We start from the raw sequence: 18,175 nt of genomic DNA on the forward strand, positions 1-18,175 counted from the left end.
GCCGAGACAGACACTTAACTATGCGACTTGAGCAGTTAACGAACACAAGAAGTCCCGCAGTCCAGAAGCGACGAGGCCATTTCAAAGAATTATGGGATAATTGGAACACGAAAGGGTAATATCCCAACCTTCCGGTGCCGAACGATGTCTTTGATTTTGTGTCAACAGTTGCGTATGTCACGGACCCCAAAACGGCCCATATGAAGACCGTTTCACAGTACGGGACCAAGGAGTTCGCGTTCTATGAGTGGTATCACTGCGAGTATCTTCTACACTCTAATCTTTGGCCAAGGTCGAAAATTCCATAACATCTGCCACATGAAATCCTTGAAGGCTCAAGCTAACACCTTTAAGATTGCATTACGTACTTTTGGGATACTGCGGGAGTGGTGAGACATCACTTATCCTGTTCCTACAAATGATTGATATACAAATGGCACCATCCAAGGACCGATTTAACAGCTTTTCAATGCACTGGCGTCCAATCTCGCATATGTTTCATTCCACACAAACCATTCCTCATATCTGGGACCCTGGGGATTCAACCTAGACCGCGGTTCCGCCGCCACCGACCACATTTCAGATGCATGTCTCATACCCGTGCTTGGAACAGCGGGACTGTGGAAAAGGCTGTCATCAGCGGGGAGGGCTCAATCAGCAGATTTCAACATCAGATTCGTCACTGGGCGGGCGCCAGCTTCTTACCCTGGCATGTGGGTTGATGAAAGGCTCAATCACGGTATTAGAACCAGGTAAGCCGCTATATCCGACTATCTCATAGCCGGTATTGTTGACCAACACCCTATCCTAGTGTGGACCAGGGATCGGAAACCCTGATGCAAGCCATAATCGAGCGTGAGTTTGCATCTCACACCGTCTCCTTTGTGTGTCGCTTGCGGTATATCGAGCGATTTGACCATGTCGCCTCGATGAAGCAGAGTCAGGTTGTGGAATGGGACGTCAGAGTTACCATGTGATCCAAGTTTTGAGACTTCTATCTTTCTAGGCAAGTTGAACGACGAGATTTTCATGCGGCGTGTTGCATAGTATATAAACGTTTCATTATGGCAGTGTTCAATCATAATATGGGATCTTGAGACCGATGCAACGCTTTGGGGACATTAGAAGTCCATATTAGTTACTAGAATTCCGCATGTATTGAGACACGTTGGGTCCCAGAATGGTCATTGTAAGTTCTGCGTTGCTTCCACGTCAAAGAAACCAGCCTGCTTTTGTGCCCTCCGAAACTTCTTACGCACCTCCCTCCTCTACCTCTCTCCATCCTCATCCTCATTTTTATCTTAATACGAATTTCCAATACAATCCACCATGCGAGGCGAGGTACGTATGCTCTACCATTCTGTGGGCTATCGTGTTTACGGCGTCGACGTGTCTATTCGCTCCCGCCCCTTTGGCTCTCATCTACTCAATACCTAAAACCAAATCAAGAGAACTAACACTGATACTGATTTGAATCTACTAGATCTGTCATTTACACATCGGCCAGGCTGGCACACAGCTTGGTAACGCTGCCTGGGAACTGCACGTCTCTTCATTGCCTAGTATCTTCGAGAACTCTGCTGATCTAGATGTAACGCAGGTATCTACTTGAACACGGTCTGAAACCCGATGGATTTATCGACCCCGATAGTACCGATGAGGCTGCTAAAAGCGGATCCTATGAGACTTTCTTTACTGAAACTTCCGGCGGCAAATATGTGCCCCGTTCCATCTACGTGGATCTTGACCCATCGGTATGTGATGGACTACGAAATCGCGAGAAGTCTCACCAGCTAAATCATTATGGTAGCCAATCGATGAGATTCGCACCGGCACTTACCGTGATCTTTTCCGTCCCCAGCAGCTGATCAGTGGGAAGGAAGATGCTGCAAACAACTGTATGAGCCATTCAACTTGCGAATAGAAGATGCACGGGGAGCTAACATGTGGCAGATGCTCGGGGCCATTACACTGTCGGAAGGGAGCTTTCCGCAGACGTGATCGAGAGCGTTCGTTATGTGGTTGGTACGATTCTGCTAAGTTGAGCCTCAACCCTGATGAGTCCCAGCTAATATCTTCATAGAGAACTGCCAGTCGCTCCAGGGCTTCTTGATTTTCCACTCCTTTGGTGGTGGCACAGGGTCTGGGTTTGGTTCACTGTTGTTGGATCATCTGACCAGCATGTATGGGCGCAAGTCCAAGCTGGAATTCTCAATCTACCCTTCTCCACGTACCTCAACTGCCGTGGTAGAGCCCTACAACGCCGTCCTCTCAACCCACAGCACTATTGAGAACTCCGACTGCACCTTCCTAGTTGACAATGACGCCGTGTACGACATCTGCCGACGCAACCTGGATATTCCTCGTCCTGGATATGAGCACCTGAACCGCCTTATTGCTCAGGTAGTGAGCTCCATCACATCCAGCTTGCGGTTTGATGGTGCACTCAACGTCGACTTGGCCGAGTTCCAGACCAACCTTGTCCCATACCCGCGTATCCATTATCCCTTGATTTCATATGCTCCGGTGATCAGTAGCCAACGCAGCTCGCACGAGAGTTTCAAGATCCAGGATCTCACTTTCCAATGTGTGTGAATACAGTTCCAAAGGGGTGTGACTTTCTTCTAACTCGGCATAGGCTTTGAACCCAACAATCAGATGGTGAACTGCGATCCACGAAAGGGCAAGTACATGGCTGTGGCTTTGCTCTACAAGGGTGACGTTGTACCCCATGACTGCACGATGGCTGTGCATGCTCTCAAGACTAGGGGGACCTTCAGTTTGGTTGAGTGGTGTCCCACCGGATTTAAGCTGGGAATCAACTACCAAAAGCCTGTGCGTCGTCCTAACGATGAACTTGCGCCTGTCGGCCGTTCGGTTAGTATGTTGTCCAATACCACCGCCATTGCTGAGGCGTGGAGTCGTCTCGATCACAATTTCGACCTTATGTACTCCAAGCGTGCATTCGTCCACTGGTATGTTGGTGAAGGCATGGAGGAAGGCGAATTCTCCGAAGCCCGCGAGGATCTCGCGGCACTTGAGAAAGATTACGAAGAGGTGGCCGAGGACAGCGCCCCCGAAGGTGTTGAGTACTGACTTCTGAACTTGTCTTGTTGCTCCTTCCAGCAAACTTGACATGACTCTTGATCCGTCCAAGCATCTGCCGCACTGTTTTCCTGTAATGCCTTTCCTCCTTTCATGCTCGTCTAGGGATTTGTGTATTATACCAACCATGTGCCGGATTTATTGATCAATCGAGGTGGGGGACGGAAAAAAGTTATCAAAACCAAAAAAATCAAATTAACAAAATCAAATCAAATCTATGAGTATTATTTGACTTTCCACCTTTATTCTATGATGAACTCTTCAACCCTTAAGTGATAACGCCGTCAAATGCTCCATGCAAGATTATTATTGGTGATACAAGTTGAACATCCACTTCAACTGTCAGCTCCTACATTGAGCTCCTGAAGGACCTTCAATGCGTGCTCATAGGTCCACATTGTCACCGCACTTGCAGGTGCTGCCTTGAGCAAACTGACCGTCAATCCGCGGTATAAACCACGCACACCCTGGGTGCGGAAAATTAGGGCAATACTTTGGAGAACGCCCTTGTACTCCGGGATATTGCGATGAATGTAGCGTGTCCTTGTTGGGCCCTGTACCTGCAAGCGCTTACGCACTAGGTCAAGCGGGAATACACCCGTCTTAGCTAGTACACTGGCCACAACACCGGCGGCGGCATCCCCTGTACCGAACGGTAGAGCATCCCAGGTCATGACTGGTCGAACCGCCTCGTATGTGGTGAAAAAAAGTCCCATGTATGGCACAATTTGCGCCACAGCGGCAGAACATCCCCGGTAGAATCCTGGTACGCCCTCATGTCGAGCGATCTCCACAATTGAGGCGCGTAGCGACCCATACACACGGTCCGGTCCTTGTGCAGCGAACCGCGTGCGGAGAAGATCAAGAGGGTATGTTATCCCCGTGGCACATCCGCCTGCCACTGCACCCGAGAGGAAGGATTCAACGGGTTGGGGGAGTCGGTAGGAGCCGAGTTGAGCGAGGGCTTGTGTTGTTCCTCGATACGCGGTGAATTGCATGGCGCCGTAGCAGACATACATCATTTCGGCGGGAATGTTGCCCTTCCAGAGGCCCTGTGGGGAGAAGCTTGCGTTAGGATATTGACATTGACACTGACATCGAGAAGCAAGGTGATCTTTTCAACGTACTGTGATTCCCTCTTGCTTCATAATTGTCCGCATGGTGGACAATGTTCCCTTATAAACAGGCCCATTGACACTCTGATGGGAGGCAGGGTCTGACAACGAATGGATTTGTAACTGCAACCTGATCTTTACGACGTCCAGCGGCGCAATGCAGAACCGTGATATCAGACCTGCAATTCCGCCGGCCAACACGACCTGCCGCTTGGTGCCTTCATCTTTGAGGTGTTCGCCCCCAGCCGACATGAGTTGAGAGTGCTTTCTCTTACAGACTGGAGATGTCTGTATCGATGTGTTATAAGGGAATTGAAGCATGAAGATCCATGTTGATTTCGTTGAGTTCTTGGAATGTGAAAAACAAAACAACGTCAATTGGCCATTTACGTAAGTTCCGGGCACCGCCCGGGCGATGTCATCGATGCTAGAAGGAATGACACTTCTGCCTGAGGTAAAAATTGTTGCCTAAGGGGATTTTATTGCCTGAGGCATTCAACGATCCGTCCACGGGAAGCCGAGGTAATTATAGTTCCACTCCATTTGTCCCGGGTGCTCAAGGTAGATTTTCCCCTCCATCTCCCTTTTTCACTGGTCATCTCTTCTTGACTTGTTCAAAGGTCCTTCATGCATCGTCTGCGAAGTTCAGTTACCCTCTGGCAAGTGCCACGAGCCTTGTCATGCTCAACCCCACGCCGTAACTTGATAGCTGCCTCTAGTAGGTTCAACAGTTCTGTACAGTCAGACTCTGACGGCAAATTGGATCATGTTGCCCCAAAAATTGAAAGTCAACATCCGATACCACAAGAATCCGGTAACTTCAGGGGCGATGTGCAAAACTCCACCCCTAAAGTGGTTGGAAGAAACAACCTCGCGGATGGCGTCCTTCAAAAAGTGGGCAAAAAAGGGTCGGTCTGGGCTGGAAAAGAGGAATTGTACTTGCATATGGACAAAGGTACAACAATCAAACTGCCATATACTTACCTGCGCGATTCATGCCAGTGTGGAGTGTGCAAGGATCAACACTCGAAGCAGCGCTCGTTCCGCACAAGTGACATTCCCAAGGACATTTCTCCGACCTGGGTCAATTGGGATGGAAAGAAGCTTTTAATCCGGTGGGCCAAGGATATTGGGGAGTCTCAGACGACGCATGAATCAACCTGGGACCGTGACTTTCTAAAACGGCCCATTTTCAACACTCATCGTCAGCACTCAAACCAGAACAGCAAACCGATCATATGGGGACGGGCCCAAATGGACAGAAGTCAACATTGGGTATCTTACTCGGACTATATGGCCGATGATTCCAAATTTGCCACAGCGATGCACCAGTTGCAGCGACTGGGCCTTATTTTTGTGAAGGATATTCCAGACTCACGATCGATGGTTGAAGCTATTGCAACACGGATGGGACCACTACGAAACACCTTCTACGGATCAACGTTCGACGTCCGCACTGTTCCGCAGGCGACAAATGTCGCATATACAAACCAATTCCTTGGATTCCACATGGATTTGATGTATATGAACGAGCCACCGGGATACCAGCTCCTCCACTGTTTGGAGAACTCATGTTCGGGGGGCGAATCAATGTTCGCAGACACATTTTCGACTGCGAAGCTCATGAGTGAGAGATACCCAGAAGATTATAAAGTGCTTTGCGAGCAGCGGTTGGGGTACGAGTATAGGCACGAGGAACACATCTATTACAATGAACGACCTGTCTTTGAGCATGACTCGAACACAGACGACCTCCGCCATGTCAATTACTCGCCCCCCTTCCAGTCTCCCCTCCCACCACGGGATGGAAGAGACTACGATGCTAGGTCTGTGAACAAACTACGAGACGCCCTTGCGACTTTCACTTCAATTATTGATAATCCGAAACACACCTTTGAGCTGAAGCTCAATCCGGGTGAGTGTGTCATCTTTGATAACAGAAGAGTCGTCCATGCCCGCCGCCAATTCAATGCCAGCACAGGATCTCGCTGGTTAGCAGGCGCGTATGTCGACACGGATGCTCTGCTATCCAGGTTCGCCGTCTGTAGGCATAAGCATCCACATGTTTGGACAAAAAAGGCCAAGAAGGACCTGGCAGCCAACAACACAGACAATCACCAGGAAAGAAGCGAATCATCAGAAGAAGCAAGAAGCTAAGAAAATGGCCGAAGAAGAACAGAGAAAGTCAGATTCACGAGAACAACACAGAAGGTACAGCACAAGGATAAGCCAGTTCAAAGGATTAAGGCAATTAATCCAATATTTGAATTGTGCTCAAGATCCAGCACAATTTTCTTCATTCTAGCACTTGATTGTATATACGAATGTGAAATAATGTTCATCTAGAGCGTTGTACATATGTAGAACCATACGTTGTAAATATAATGAATTCGTATTCTGAAACCTGAGCGCAGCTTTGGTGCAATCAATCAACATAGTTATTGGGCTACAAGGCAGATCAAACTGCCAGTGCGAGCTTCTCAAGAGGATGTGTTGAATCCGTCATGGTCAACAGGAATGATCTGTGACAATGGATTGGTTTGATTCGATGCTGCTTATCTCAATTTATAGCAAGAGTGTGTCCCGCAACAATGCAAAGGATATGATCCATATGATCAGACGTGCATATAAGCCGTATCAAGACAAAAACGTTTATCATTATGTTAGACTTTTAGCATCTATCCCCAGAGACAGGGGGGTCATGGGTATCGTGCAACGAGTAACCAACCACTCAAGCAGCGGTGGGCTTGCTGACTGAGTGATCAGTGAGGAAATCGGGGTCGTTGTTGATTTCCTCGCGGACCTGTACCGTTGAGTTAATAATCGAATCAGATGGACAAAGTAGGGGAGAGCACGTACAATATCCAAGCCACCGACCAATTCTCCGTTCACCCACAATTGAGGGAAAGTAGGCCACTCGGCGTACTCCTTCAGACCCTGGCGCACATCCTCATCCGCCAAGATGTTGAAGAATCCGTACTTAACACTTCGCTCGCGCAAAATGCCAACCAGCTGCCGACTGAATCCGCACTGTGGGCTGCTCGGGGTTCCTTTCATGAACAGCATGACAGAAGCTGCCTTGACCAGTTGTTCGAGGCGGGCAAAGAGTGCCTCCCGGGATTGTTCGGGTGTCAGGGCAGGGGCAGACGCGACGGCGGTTGCGTTCGCCGCATCAGCGGAAGGCGGCTCAGAAGCGGCAACGGGAGCCTGAGTAGCCGTGAGGGGACCATCCTCACGAGGAACAGCAGACAGCGGCGGGGGGATGTTAGCCTTCACACCGTCCATCGGACCGACGGCACCTGCGACATTTCCGCGGCCAGCGTGGCGCTCGACAGCGTCACGAACCTTCACGGCATCACTTCCACTGATTGATTCCAAAATCTGGCCGCTACGTAGGCACACGACGAAGGGCACGGCAGAAACGTCATATTCCTCCGAAATATCAGGTAGCTCCTCGGCGTTGATGCTGACAAACGAGATGGTAGGCGGGGCAGTGGCGGGGTACTGCGAAGCGAGGGCTGAAAGCACTGCGCCCATCTGGGCGCATGGGGCAGCCCATGGAGTGTGGAAGTATAGGACGACCAATGCAGAAGGTGACAGGGAAGAGAGATGCGACGAGAAGTCGGCCTCAGATGTGATTTCGGTGAGTGTCGACATAGTGGAGTGTGTGTGAAAGGGGGATGTAACAGATGGCAAAGGCCGGAAGCGATGAGAGGTATTACTGGAAGATAAGGTCAAACAAGTATGAAAGTGAGGCCAAAATTGTGAAGCGAAGGAGACGTGTCAGAGGAATGGCGTGATGGATACCAAAAACAAGCCCCCCTGCACGGCGATCCCAGATTTACCGGTTATCAGATCGTTCGGCGTCTCTGGCGTCTCTTGCATGCCGTATGCAAACCGGAAAAGGTGTTTGCCGGCAAGTTATCTCCACATCCCACGTGATCGCAATCTTTCCTGGCACGTGACCTTATCGCGTATCATCATGAATTTCCATGCGAGTTCAGCGAGGAACCTGCAAATCCGAACATTGAAGACAATATGGGAAGAGATAGGAAGAGAAAGCTCAGCTCGGATGACCCAGTTGGTCAACCCACGCCTCAAGGATTCGGCGTGGCCGATACCTTGTCCCGTCTGCAGAGCGATAACCCGAGCAGCGAAGGTTCGAATGGCAGCCATGCGTCAAAGAAGCGCAAAAGAGTTGATGGCGAGAAAGTCAAATACCCAGATCTTACATATGCCGATGGGAAATTACAGGCACCTATCCGAATCGCCGATCTCCAGGGATTGCTGCTCTATTGCTTCGCTGATGGCATCGCGCCCCAATGGATCTCCATGAAGCATTCCGGTCATGTGCGCAAGGTGGTTGTACTGATGGTACCTGGCCTAGAAATGGGCATGTTTGATGGTACAATCTCCGTGCAGCGAAACCCAGCGACTGGAGAGCAGGAGACTCAGGAATCCAAGTCGAATTCACCTGGAGCCACCGAGGAGGAACCCAAAGATGAACACGCTGCCGATTACGAACGATGGAAACAGGGCCTCCCATTACCAGACCGGTCGCATCGCTTCAATCCTCGATCTCTCGCGCGCGAAAACCTCCCTGAACCACTTCAGCCACTGGCCGGCATGTTCCCTCACATCTGGCCCGTCAAGGCGCCAGGGGACAACAAATACAACAAGGTCCATTCACCACTGCAGGCCATTCTCATGTCCTCACCCCCGAAGACCAAAAGTGATGACTCCCATAAAGGCGCACGGCCCGCAAAAGTTGAGAAAGGCTTCGTTCCGAAACGAACACCAATCACAACTTTCGTCACCTCACGCGAGGACCTCCTGGAAAATGACTATATTTTACATCCTGTTTTCTTCACCTCCGATGACGAAAAATCCTCCCAGATGGAGGTTCGTCAACGAGCCGGGCAATCGACGGAAGATGGATGGGTGGATACTCGAGTTCCAACCCTGGAATCTGCTGAACCACCTGATGCCGAAATTGAAAGTGGCAGCGTCACTGTTGGTCGAGATGTTTTTGCTCTCGATTGTGAGATGTGTATCACCGAAGGGGGTCAGTCCGAACTCACGCGCATCAGCATGGTTGGGTGGGATGGCGAAGTCGTCTTGGATGAACTGGTGAAACCAGCACGGCCGGTAATCAACTATCTGACACGTTACTCTGGGATCACTCCAGAGATGCTCGAACCGGTCACCACGACCCTTGGTGATATTCAGCAACGACTCCTGACTCTTCTTACGCCGCGTGCGATCCTCGTGGGACACTCCCTCAATTCCGACCTTACAGCACTCAAACTTGTCCACCCTTTCATTGTCGACACAAGCATCATCTACCCACACCCGCGCGGCCCGCCACTCAAATGCAGCCTGAAATGGCTCACCCAGAAATACCAAAACAAGCAGATTCAAAATGGAATGGCCGGGCATGACTCCATTGAGGATGCCCGTGCTGTTCTTGAACTTGTGAAGTTGAAGTGCGAGAAAGGAGAGCGATGGGGCACAAGTGAGGTTTCCAACGAGAGCATCTTCCGTCGGCTATCGCGCTCTACTCGACCGAGCTATGTCCCTCGCCCTGGCGAAGAACGAACAGGAGCCGTGGTTGACTGGGGCAACCCGGAACGTGGGTTTGGTGCCCAGGCAACTGTCTCGATTGGATGCCGCGATGATGACGCAGTCGTCAGCGGTGTCTCAGCGGTGATCAACGGGGACGAGTCCAATCCCTCTATCCCAGCAGGCGGTGTTGACTTTGCCTGGGCTCGCATTCGTGATCTTGAATACCTTCGTGGTTGGTGCAGCCGTCTTCCCGATCCCAACAACGCCAACGAATCCACAACCCTTTTCCCTCCTCCTGAAGAAACCACTCCGACCACCGGCAAAGGGGATTCCACAGATCTTCCCCAGCCTGACGTCTTGGCTGACACTGTCACCCGGACCGTCTCTAACATCTCGCGCATTTACGACTCTCTCCCTCCTTGCACCCTTTTCATGGTATATTCTGGCACAGGCGATCCACGTGAAGTGGGCCGTTTACAGTCACTCCACAAGAAGTACCGCGAGGAGTTCAAGTCTGGCAAGCCATGGGATGAGCTGACATACAAATGGACCGATGTTGAGGAACAGGCTCTGAAGAAGGCCTGTGAGCGTGCTCGCGAAGGTTGCGGTTTCATGTGTGTCAAATGATTTACTTGAAACTAACTATGGCCATACTTCCAATGTTTTACAAGCCAAGATGATTATTCTTGGGTGGAAAACGGGATATGTAAAACCAGCTGCAAAAAGAGCAATTGATAAAATCTAAACTTCATTCCTATGTCATGTCCCAATGTAACTTGAAGTTAAAAGTCATATCACTTTCATATATAAGCTGTTAATTGCCTCGTATACTCCGTATGGATAGAATATGGTGACCCACTAGATATGGTGGGGCGGAAGGAGATTTCTCCCGACACCCAACTGAGACCAACCTATCGCTCGCGCAATGAATCCCTTCTCACGGGCAAGTGCAGCCTGGCACCCCGTTGGCCTTGCGTCCGACTTCCCAAGCATCGAAGATGACGCCCGGATCGTGCCAAGATGCAAGGCTTTCAATATTCCCAGAACAAACGGCGCCATGGAGCAAGTCGAAGACATTGACCTACCAGGAGAACTGAAGGATCAAGTCCTGGTCTTCAATTACAAGGGAAAATACCATGCCATTGATCATGTAAGTCCAAGACGTCTTCTAATCGGAAGGATTGAGCTCATTCTTTCCAGCAATGCCCCCACTCGTCATTCCCACTTTCGCGGGGCAACCTCTTTGATATTGAAGACTTTGGCGTCGTGCTCAGCGCGGGTCTCACATGTCCCAAACATGGTTGGTCATTTGATATATTCTCTGGACGCGCCGATCGTGGTAACTACCAACTCAAGGTGTGGGAAGTGCAGCTACGTGACTCATCAGCACCTGGGAGTACGGACCAAGAGGTTTGGGTGAGACGGAAGCAAAGAATCGGTTAACACTGGCCACTCCTTTCTGAAGAATTATCATAAGAAGTGCAGCAGGGCTGAGTTGACCTGAGTAAGGTCCCAGCTACAGCTCGACGCCACTGTCTCTCACCGACACGGATCTTGGAACTGGCCCCCAACTACGCAGATCTCTCTCAAGTGATTAGGGTATTCAAGCTACTAGTATCTTGTTTATTCAACTATCCATATTGAAATATTCACATGGTTGGGGTGTCGATGCATGATTGGGATTTTGGCTCAAATATGACGCATATATCAACTGTATCACGCTTCGTCGGTTTTGCTCTTTCGAGAAGATGAGAAGCTCGAAGTCCTTATGCGGGAGAAAGCTGCAAATATCATGTCAGATGGGAGAAGGGGCCAACGAGCTTGAAGCTGGATATGGCATTTTATTTGTGTGGTCGTATGAGTTGAAATGTCTGCCTGTTTGATTAGGCCAAGGAGGTTTTGGTTCGAGACATATTTCAAAGTCATGGATATAAGAAGTTCAAGTTTAATATTTCCTAAGATAATATGAATTCAATCTAATTCTCTGGTTGTTTTTTAAGTATCGAACATATAAACAGAGCAAGCTTGAGTGCAGGATCCTGGCCTCAGGCCACGCAGGTCGGGAGCTTCCAAGTTCCCATATATATCTCCCATCTCTTTTTACTCTCTCTCCATTAGATATCAAATACCCTATATTCTTGCTACCACCGAGAAACATACAGATATCTTTTTTTTTCTTTCAGCGCGACATTTTCTGTTTTTCTCTATTTTTCTCAATAAAGCCAAAGTCAGCATTGCCCCGCTTCTCCTTCTCAGCTGCACCTAAAGTGAACGTGAATTTTGATTTCTAGGAGAGTTGTCAAGCGTGAAGTGATCTCTGAACAATGGAAGCTATTGGGGCAGCTTCTGCCATCCTTGCAATTGCATCAGCTGGAGTACAATGCTCCGTGAAGCTTGTGACTTTCGCAGGACAGGTCAAGACAGCGCCAGAGCAGATAAACATGGTCGCTGAAGATGTGTCACTGAATGCCAGTATTTTACAGCAACTGGGCGAATTGGCAAAGGAAAATGTAGGCATCGAACCATCGGCGTCAGACGACAAAGATGACAATGGCAACAATACCAATGTGAAATCGGTCTCTATCACGACATCAAAACAGAGTATCTTCAATACAGCCGGGCTGGAAACGGTTACGCATATAGCGAAAAAATGCAAAGAGATCTTCGAGTCCCTGGACGAGAGTTTACGCACAGCCAGCAAACAGCTCCATGCAAAACCCCGGATATTGGGCAAAGTCAAGCTCAGTCGCGCGGAGAGGTTCAAATGGCCATTCCTACTTCCGGAGATTGATACGATGCGGAACGAACTCGGAAATGTCAAGGGGAATTTGATGTTGATACTACAAATAGCGATGTTGGCTTATTCCAGAAGAATGGTGGGAGGGTGAGTCACTCATACTTTTCTTCCATAGTTTGAGGTCTGCTGCTAATGTCGGCAGATATGGTGAAAGTCAGCGTACCACAGCAATTGTGACCTACTCCAGAGAGGATCAGGAGTTGCTAGTTCGATCTATTGTTGCAGCGCAGAAAGTGCAGGAAACTTCAAAAGCTTCCAATGTTGGATCATTCAAAAAAGAGCGACCCATGTTCTCCCAACTATCCCCCTCGAACCAAGCCTCGGACGTGGATTCTGGACTGACTGGCACACCAGTGAGTGACCGACAGTAAGTGGATCTTGTCGTTATCGGTTTACTCAACTAAATTAACGCTCTTGGAGCAGGGAGACAGACCCCAACCCAGAGAACAATATCCACGATGAATCATCTAGGTATGTATGCTCCTAGAGACTCTTTGAAACAAGACCCTGACTCAAAGTAAGTGACAGTGGATGTGACTTCAGCGAAAGGCAAGACCACGTCTGACGGAATGATACAGAGACATTCTAAGATGTATTTTTTAGGATACCAATTTCCAGACAACCATCACCCTCGCAATCACAACTATTTGCTCCACCGCCATCACGTATCTTCAGCGTCAAGCTCATCTCTCCGAGAGCGTCCATCACAAACCAACAAATCCACATCACCTATGACACCCGCATCATCAAACTCCCAAATTCGACGGTCGAATCCCAGCTCCAAGAGTGGATGGCAGCCTTGGACACCACACTGCTGGACCAGCTGGCTGCTCTGAATAGCAATGAGCTTGAAGCGCTAGATGCGGCGAGTGATGACAGCGACCGGCCCAATCTGCAAGAAGAGAGGCTGGAGTGGATCCGGTTCAGCGGCTACCGTACTCTGATCCAGGGCATTGAACATATTAAGGCCAGAACACTTACTGTGATCATGAGCGGGGTGCCTCAGCCGACTCGACGGCCCGAAAACAAAGAAAAGAAAGAAGAGACACGCATAACGTGGACTAGGGTATGGAAAAACAAGCTCTACCCAGTATCTCGACCGCTAACAAAACTGGAAACAAGGTTCATCGAGATTATATCCTTCCGAAAACACTCGAAGCATTTGGGTTGCCGTGGGATTGGGATGAGGTAAGGGCAGAACTATCGTATGCTTCTACTTTCCATTTCAACACTGACTCTCAAAGGATGATACCAACTTCCTCATCATCAAGAAATGGATCGCCGATGATATCCAAGAATTACTTTTTGCTCATACCCGACGGTTACAACAGGATCCTGTTGAAATAGCAGTACAGGCCTCATCCACTTATCGGCAGAAAGATAAAATGTTTCTCGTCCGCAAACGCTCGCCTTCAAGGCGAGTTAGGCTTTTCGACCCCGAGGAGCAATTTGAGACCATCCTTGATCGAAAAAAGGCAAATAGAGGAAATGAAGAGAAGAACAAAGCGATGGACGAGATGAAAGAGAAAGATCAACATGAACACGAAACAGATGACGGCGAGTATGATGGGGCATCGGAAAGCGATGATGCAGAAGGCATTGTTGATGCTCTATTGGCCAGATATACTGTGTGATCTTACCGATCGAAGCTACCTGCAGTCGTGTGATTGTATACGAACTAGGGCTGTTTGGTTGTATCGACCACATTCCTAGTTGCCCCTTCACGGGGGCGAATAACCATCTCCTTTTTCAATTCTCAGAACACTTGGCTTGGAAGCAGACTCTGTATCCAGTGTACTGGCCTCGACCTCGGTGTGTTGTCCAGCTGGTACATGATGCATCTGGATTTCATATTGCTTTACTTTCATCCATTATCATATATTTTGTTTCATTGTTTTACTCTTTCTTGTTTATATTTTCATTCGTATTCTTTGCAATCGTCAGAATAATGTTTTGACATTCCACATGGAGCACTGACTAACCCTACTTCAGATAGATCGAACTTCCACCCAGTTGGCACTGCGAGCATGCTACCTCGGGATACAGACGGTGTTGTTAACTCCCAGCTTACGGCTTACGGTACTCAAATTGTACGAGTAATTGACGTTTCTGTTATACCCTTCCAAATTTGTGGCCACTTGATGTGCACTCTTTATGCTGTGGCTGAGAAAATGTCCGACCAGATTAAGAAGTGATATATATAAGTGAACCACACGAAACGTAACAAGGAGGACGATCGAAATTGTGTGGTTGCCGACAGCACTCCCTTGACCAAATTTCTTTTAAAAAACTTTGGTCTTAGTGCTCGTTGGTGTTGATGCCTCCATTAGCTATTTAAAATTACGCATCTCCTGGTTGGAGACAAAATACTCCTTGATACTGATTTACCATCATGAACACCTTCTGCTGACATGCGGCTTTGCATATTTGGGCTTAGGGCTTGTTACATCTACTGGCTGGGAGAGAGGTAAAAGGAAGGGATTTTGATGGATCAATTTAGGAAAAGGCATGGTGTTTATACCATAAGGCTAGGAAAGCATGGCTCAGTCTGCTAACAAGTAATGGGATAGGATCATTCAACAAGTCTTAAATCCCCCTTGCATCCAGGGCACTTCGCAATGTCTTTTGGAAACCAAAGACATGTTCCGGCCCTAGCATAGTGTAATGGGCACCCCCAACGTCGTGGAAGTTTGGCGATGACCGCGAGAAATTCTTCCACTGACTCAAATGCTCATTCAGCCATTGGGCCTTTGATGAAGCCGCCACAGCCAGAGGATTGCAGTAGAAGACATCTATGCTAGCAATGGAGCTGGTGGGATCGTAATCAACAGCCATGCTTTGTAGGGCAAAAGCTAGGGTTGCCCACTTTGTCAGAGCGTCAGGCGACAGCGCCAATTCGGCGAGACGATCCTGATTGGCTTCCGTCATGACCTTGGCGAGGGCTGCTTCCCGAGTCGCGCCTTGCAATTCCAATGCTAGCTCCCGCGCCCGATCCTCAGTAATGAGATCTAAAAAATAAGAGAGATGAAGAAGACATTCCCTATAGTCTAGCTGTCGCATGCGGGCTTTTATATGGGGCGGCAAGTTGAAGGAACCCAGGAAGCGCACCTCATCTCCTTGGCTCTCCAGCACTTTGCCCACCTCGAAGGCCAGCATTGTGCCATATGAATATCCAGCCAGTGCATACGGTCCATGCGGCTGCTTTCGTTTGATGGCGGTGTGGTATGTGCTGACAACTTCCTCAATCGTCTCGAAAGGCTGTTCACCTTCGTTGAAACCTCGCGCCCGTAAGGCGTACACCTTTCGGTCCACCAGGAATTTGGCCAGGTTGAGGAAAACAAGAACCTCACCCACTCCTGGGTGAACAAGCCACAGCGGTGTCTTGTCTCCCTGAGCCTGCAGCGTCACTGCCGGGTTATACTCGTTTGGTTTATGAGGACTCTGCTGATCGCCTAGGGCGCTGGCAAGGTCGCGCACAGTGGGGTTCACCATCAAAGTAACTATAGGAATTTCCTGGGACACACTAAGGTGATCTTCAATGCACTTCTTCAACTTGATGAGTTCCACCGATGTGACGCCCATATCAAAGAGAGAGGACTGTACGTCAAACTCCTCCTCGGGCAGCCCAAGGGACTTGATGAAAAGATCGAGCAAGCGCTGCTCCAGCTCGTTCGCAGGATGAACACGGGCGGTTGCCCGATGTTGCTTGATTGCTTGAATATTATCCTCTTGATAGGTGTTGTAGTCGCCTTTCTCGAACGCCGTCTTGATCTTGGTTCGTGACAATTTGCCGAGAGCGGATTTTTGCAGTTGCGATCTGTCGAGAGGCAGCACCTGTGGTCGGGAGCCTGTGGACATCATGGCAATTTTGGAGATGGCATCGGCCGTTGTGGCTCGCGCAACAGTGTCATCAGGCGCATAGCTTGGCAAGTACACCACGCAAATGACTTCCGTGTCACCACCTGCAGGGAATGACGAAAAGCAACAGGTAAAGCTTGGGATTAGACCAGGGATTTTGCCTGGCTCATCTAGCGCAGTTTCAATCTCCTGCGGGCTGTATTTAACGCCGTTCACGATCATGGCTTCTTTGGCCCTGCCCATCATGTGGAGATTGCCTTGGTCGTCTATGGAAGCCAGGTCACCCGTCCGGAACCATCCATCGCTGGTGAACGACTGCTCGTTCGCATCTGGATTGTTGAAGTATCCCTCGAAGATGATCGGCCCCGTCAATTCAAGGTTGCCCACAGCTCCAACCGGCGCGATGGTATGGTCTGTAACGGTCGTGATTCTCATACTTAGACCCGGCATGCACTTTCCCGTGGATGCAAACTCCAGTCCTCGTTCGAGGTCGTAGCGAGGGAAATCTAGATTGTAGATGGCACCGCCGCATGTCTCGGTCATACCAAACCCTGTAGCAATCACGGTCTCGGGGGCACCGTACTGGGCAAGGAGCTTTGCCACTGCAGCACCGGTCTTGGTGACATTTGCCTCGCCACCTGAGGCGATGTACCGCAGACATGTGAGATCCCAGTCGTATGCGATGCAGCGGTCTCCGTGGCCTTCGAGGGCGGCGCGGATTCGAGCGAGGAAGAAGTTGGGCGCAAAGGTGCGGGAGACCCGATGGCGGTGGACGATGTCCAAAAAGGCGGTTGGATGTGACAAGACATCTGGCGCCTGCACATGTATCTGGTCCTTGTGTGCAAACAGGGCTTGCAAGTGGATTTCCAAGATGGCTGCAACGTGATCGCATCGGACCCAATTCAAGAATGAGGTCTCATCCGGTAGTGGCACCACCTTATATTTGCTGGCCAGCGCCGTGAAGATCTGGCCATGGGTGAGGATGACTGCTTTGGCATGGCTGGTGCTGCCAGAGGTCAGCATCAGGATGGCGATGTCGGCGGGCTGGGCGTCGCGATACACGTTACGCAGCTCTGCGGCCGGCGCGTTGTCCATCTCCAGCGACTCTACCGCAATGGGCGTGATACCATCTTGCCCTCCAAATTCAGACAGCTTAGCAGCCGTTGTCAGACAGCCAGGATGCTTAAGTGTGGTATTTAGGTGCTCCAAATGCGATATCCGCGCTGTCGGGTTGTTGGATAGCGAGGTGGACATAGCTGGGATACAGCCAGCCAACGTAACGGCCCAGAACCAGACCATGCTTTCCCAGTGGGTGTCAAAGTGAATGAGAACCACCTGGCCTTGACGGAATTCTTCTTTTCTGCATCGCAGTGCCCATGATGCCTTCTGGGCGGCCTCCAAGAGCTGGCCATAGGAGTATGACTTGGGCTTGGTGGTGTTTTGGGGTGAATAGCAGATGACATTCCCGCTACCCGGTTTGTCGGCGACTGCCTCTAGGAGGAGTGTGATATTGCTAAATGCCATCTTCCAGGCTTTCGTGCTGAACTGCTTGGTAACCCTTCGACAACGTGTGTTTAAGCGAAGGGAATGATGAACAGTGGTGAATTATATGTGGCTTGTACAAATGATGTATCTCCAATTCCCCTAATTGTCAATTCAGCTACCCACATAAGCCATGGAAGTTTCCTATAGGTACACGCTTGACCGCAATCTGGATCCGGTATTCATGTAAAGC

The 18,175-nt window shown here is 49.7% G+C and overlaps 9 protein-coding genes across 9 annotated transcripts; 6 read left to right on the plus strand and 3 right to left on the minus strand.

Annotated features, from left to right (window-relative positions):
- Positions 1 to 711: 711 nt before the first annotated feature.
- N7447_009687 (uncharacterized protein) lies at positions 712 to 977 on the plus strand (the record flags this gene model as incomplete). Its single annotated transcript, XM_057233949.1, has 2 exons — positions 712 to 752; positions 812 to 977. The coding sequence occupies 2 exons, from the start codon at positions 712 to 714 to the stop codon at positions 975 to 977; spliced, it is 207 nt and encodes a 68-aa protein (XP_057083491.1).
- A 352-nt stretch (positions 978 to 1,329) lies between these two features.
- N7447_009688 (tubulin alpha chain) lies at positions 1,330 to 3,096 on the plus strand (the record flags this gene model as incomplete). The annotated part of the gene is made up of 7 exons (XM_057233950.1): positions 1,330 to 1,341; positions 1,484 to 1,542; positions 1,601 to 1,754; positions 1,811 to 1,898; positions 1,954 to 2,025; positions 2,084 to 2,587; positions 2,639 to 3,096. The coding sequence occupies 7 exons, from the start codon at positions 1,330 to 1,332 to the stop codon at positions 3,094 to 3,096; spliced, it is 1,347 nt and encodes a 448-aa protein (XP_057083492.1).
- A 344-nt stretch (positions 3,097 to 3,440) lies between these two features.
- N7447_009689 (thiamine transporter TPC1) lies at positions 3,441 to 4,472 on the minus strand (the record flags this gene model as incomplete). Its single annotated transcript, XM_057233951.1, has 2 exons — positions 3,441 to 4,157; positions 4,233 to 4,472. 2 exons carry the CDS (start codon positions 4,470 to 4,472, stop codon positions 3,441 to 3,443), a joined length of 957 nt encoding a protein of 318 aa, XP_057083493.1.
- Positions 4,473 to 4,847: 375 nt separating this feature from the next.
- On the plus strand, positions 4,848 to 6,377 carry N7447_009690 (putative Gamma-butyrobetaine hydroxylase subfamily; the record flags this gene model as incomplete). Its single annotated transcript, XM_057233952.1, has 1 exon — positions 4,848 to 6,377. One exon carries the CDS (start codon positions 4,848 to 4,850, stop codon positions 6,375 to 6,377), a length of 1,530 nt encoding a protein of 509 aa, XP_057083494.1.
- Positions 6,378 to 6,951: 574 nt separating this feature from the next.
- Positions 6,952 to 7,877, minus strand: N7447_009691 (PICOT family protein; the record flags this gene model as incomplete). Its single annotated transcript, XM_057233953.1, has 2 exons — positions 6,952 to 7,023; positions 7,080 to 7,877. 2 exons carry the CDS (start codon positions 7,875 to 7,877, stop codon positions 6,952 to 6,954), a joined length of 870 nt encoding a protein of 289 aa, XP_057083495.1.
- Positions 7,878 to 8,258: 381 nt separating this feature from the next.
- On the plus strand, positions 8,259 to 10,412 carry N7447_009692 (RNA exonuclease; the record flags this gene model as incomplete). Its single annotated transcript, XM_057233954.1, has 1 exon — positions 8,259 to 10,412. The coding sequence occupies one exon, from the start codon at positions 8,259 to 8,261 to the stop codon at positions 10,410 to 10,412; it is 2,154 nt and encodes a 717-aa protein (XP_057083496.1).
- A 298-nt stretch (positions 10,413 to 10,710) lies between these two features.
- N7447_009693 (Rieske (2Fe-2S) protein) lies at positions 10,711 to 11,228 on the plus strand (the record flags this gene model as incomplete). The annotated part of the gene is made up of 2 exons (XM_057233955.1): positions 10,711 to 10,935; positions 10,986 to 11,228. The coding sequence occupies 2 exons, from the start codon at positions 10,711 to 10,713 to the stop codon at positions 11,226 to 11,228; spliced, it is 468 nt and encodes a 155-aa protein (XP_057083497.1).
- An 881-nt stretch (positions 11,229 to 12,109) lies between these two features.
- N7447_009694 (Glucose-methanol-choline oxidoreductase N-terminal) lies at positions 12,110 to 14,216 on the plus strand (the record flags this gene model as incomplete). The annotated part of the gene is made up of 6 exons (XM_057233956.1): positions 12,110 to 12,669; positions 12,725 to 12,949; positions 13,006 to 13,053; positions 13,258 to 13,648; positions 13,705 to 13,770; positions 13,827 to 14,216. 6 exons carry the CDS (start codon positions 12,110 to 12,112, stop codon positions 14,214 to 14,216), a joined length of 1,680 nt encoding a protein of 559 aa, XP_057083498.1.
- A 664-nt stretch (positions 14,217 to 14,880) lies between these two features.
- N7447_009695 (non-ribosomal peptide synthetase) lies at positions 14,881 to 17,964 on the minus strand (the record flags this gene model as incomplete). The annotated part of the gene is made up of 2 exons (XM_057233957.1): positions 14,881 to 14,912; positions 15,216 to 17,964. The coding sequence occupies 2 exons, from the start codon at positions 17,962 to 17,964 to the stop codon at positions 14,881 to 14,883; spliced, it is 2,781 nt and encodes a 926-aa protein (XP_057083499.1).
- Between the last annotated feature and the right edge of the window lie 211 nt (positions 17,965 to 18,175).

Source organism: Penicillium robsamsonii (genome assembly GCF_028829455.1).
Source record: "Penicillium robsamsonii strain IBT 29466 chromosome Unknown utg000005l_segment0_segment0, whole genome shotgun sequence".
Classification (NCBI taxonomy): Eukaryota; Fungi; Ascomycota; class Eurotiomycetes; order Eurotiales; family Aspergillaceae; genus Penicillium; species Penicillium robsamsonii.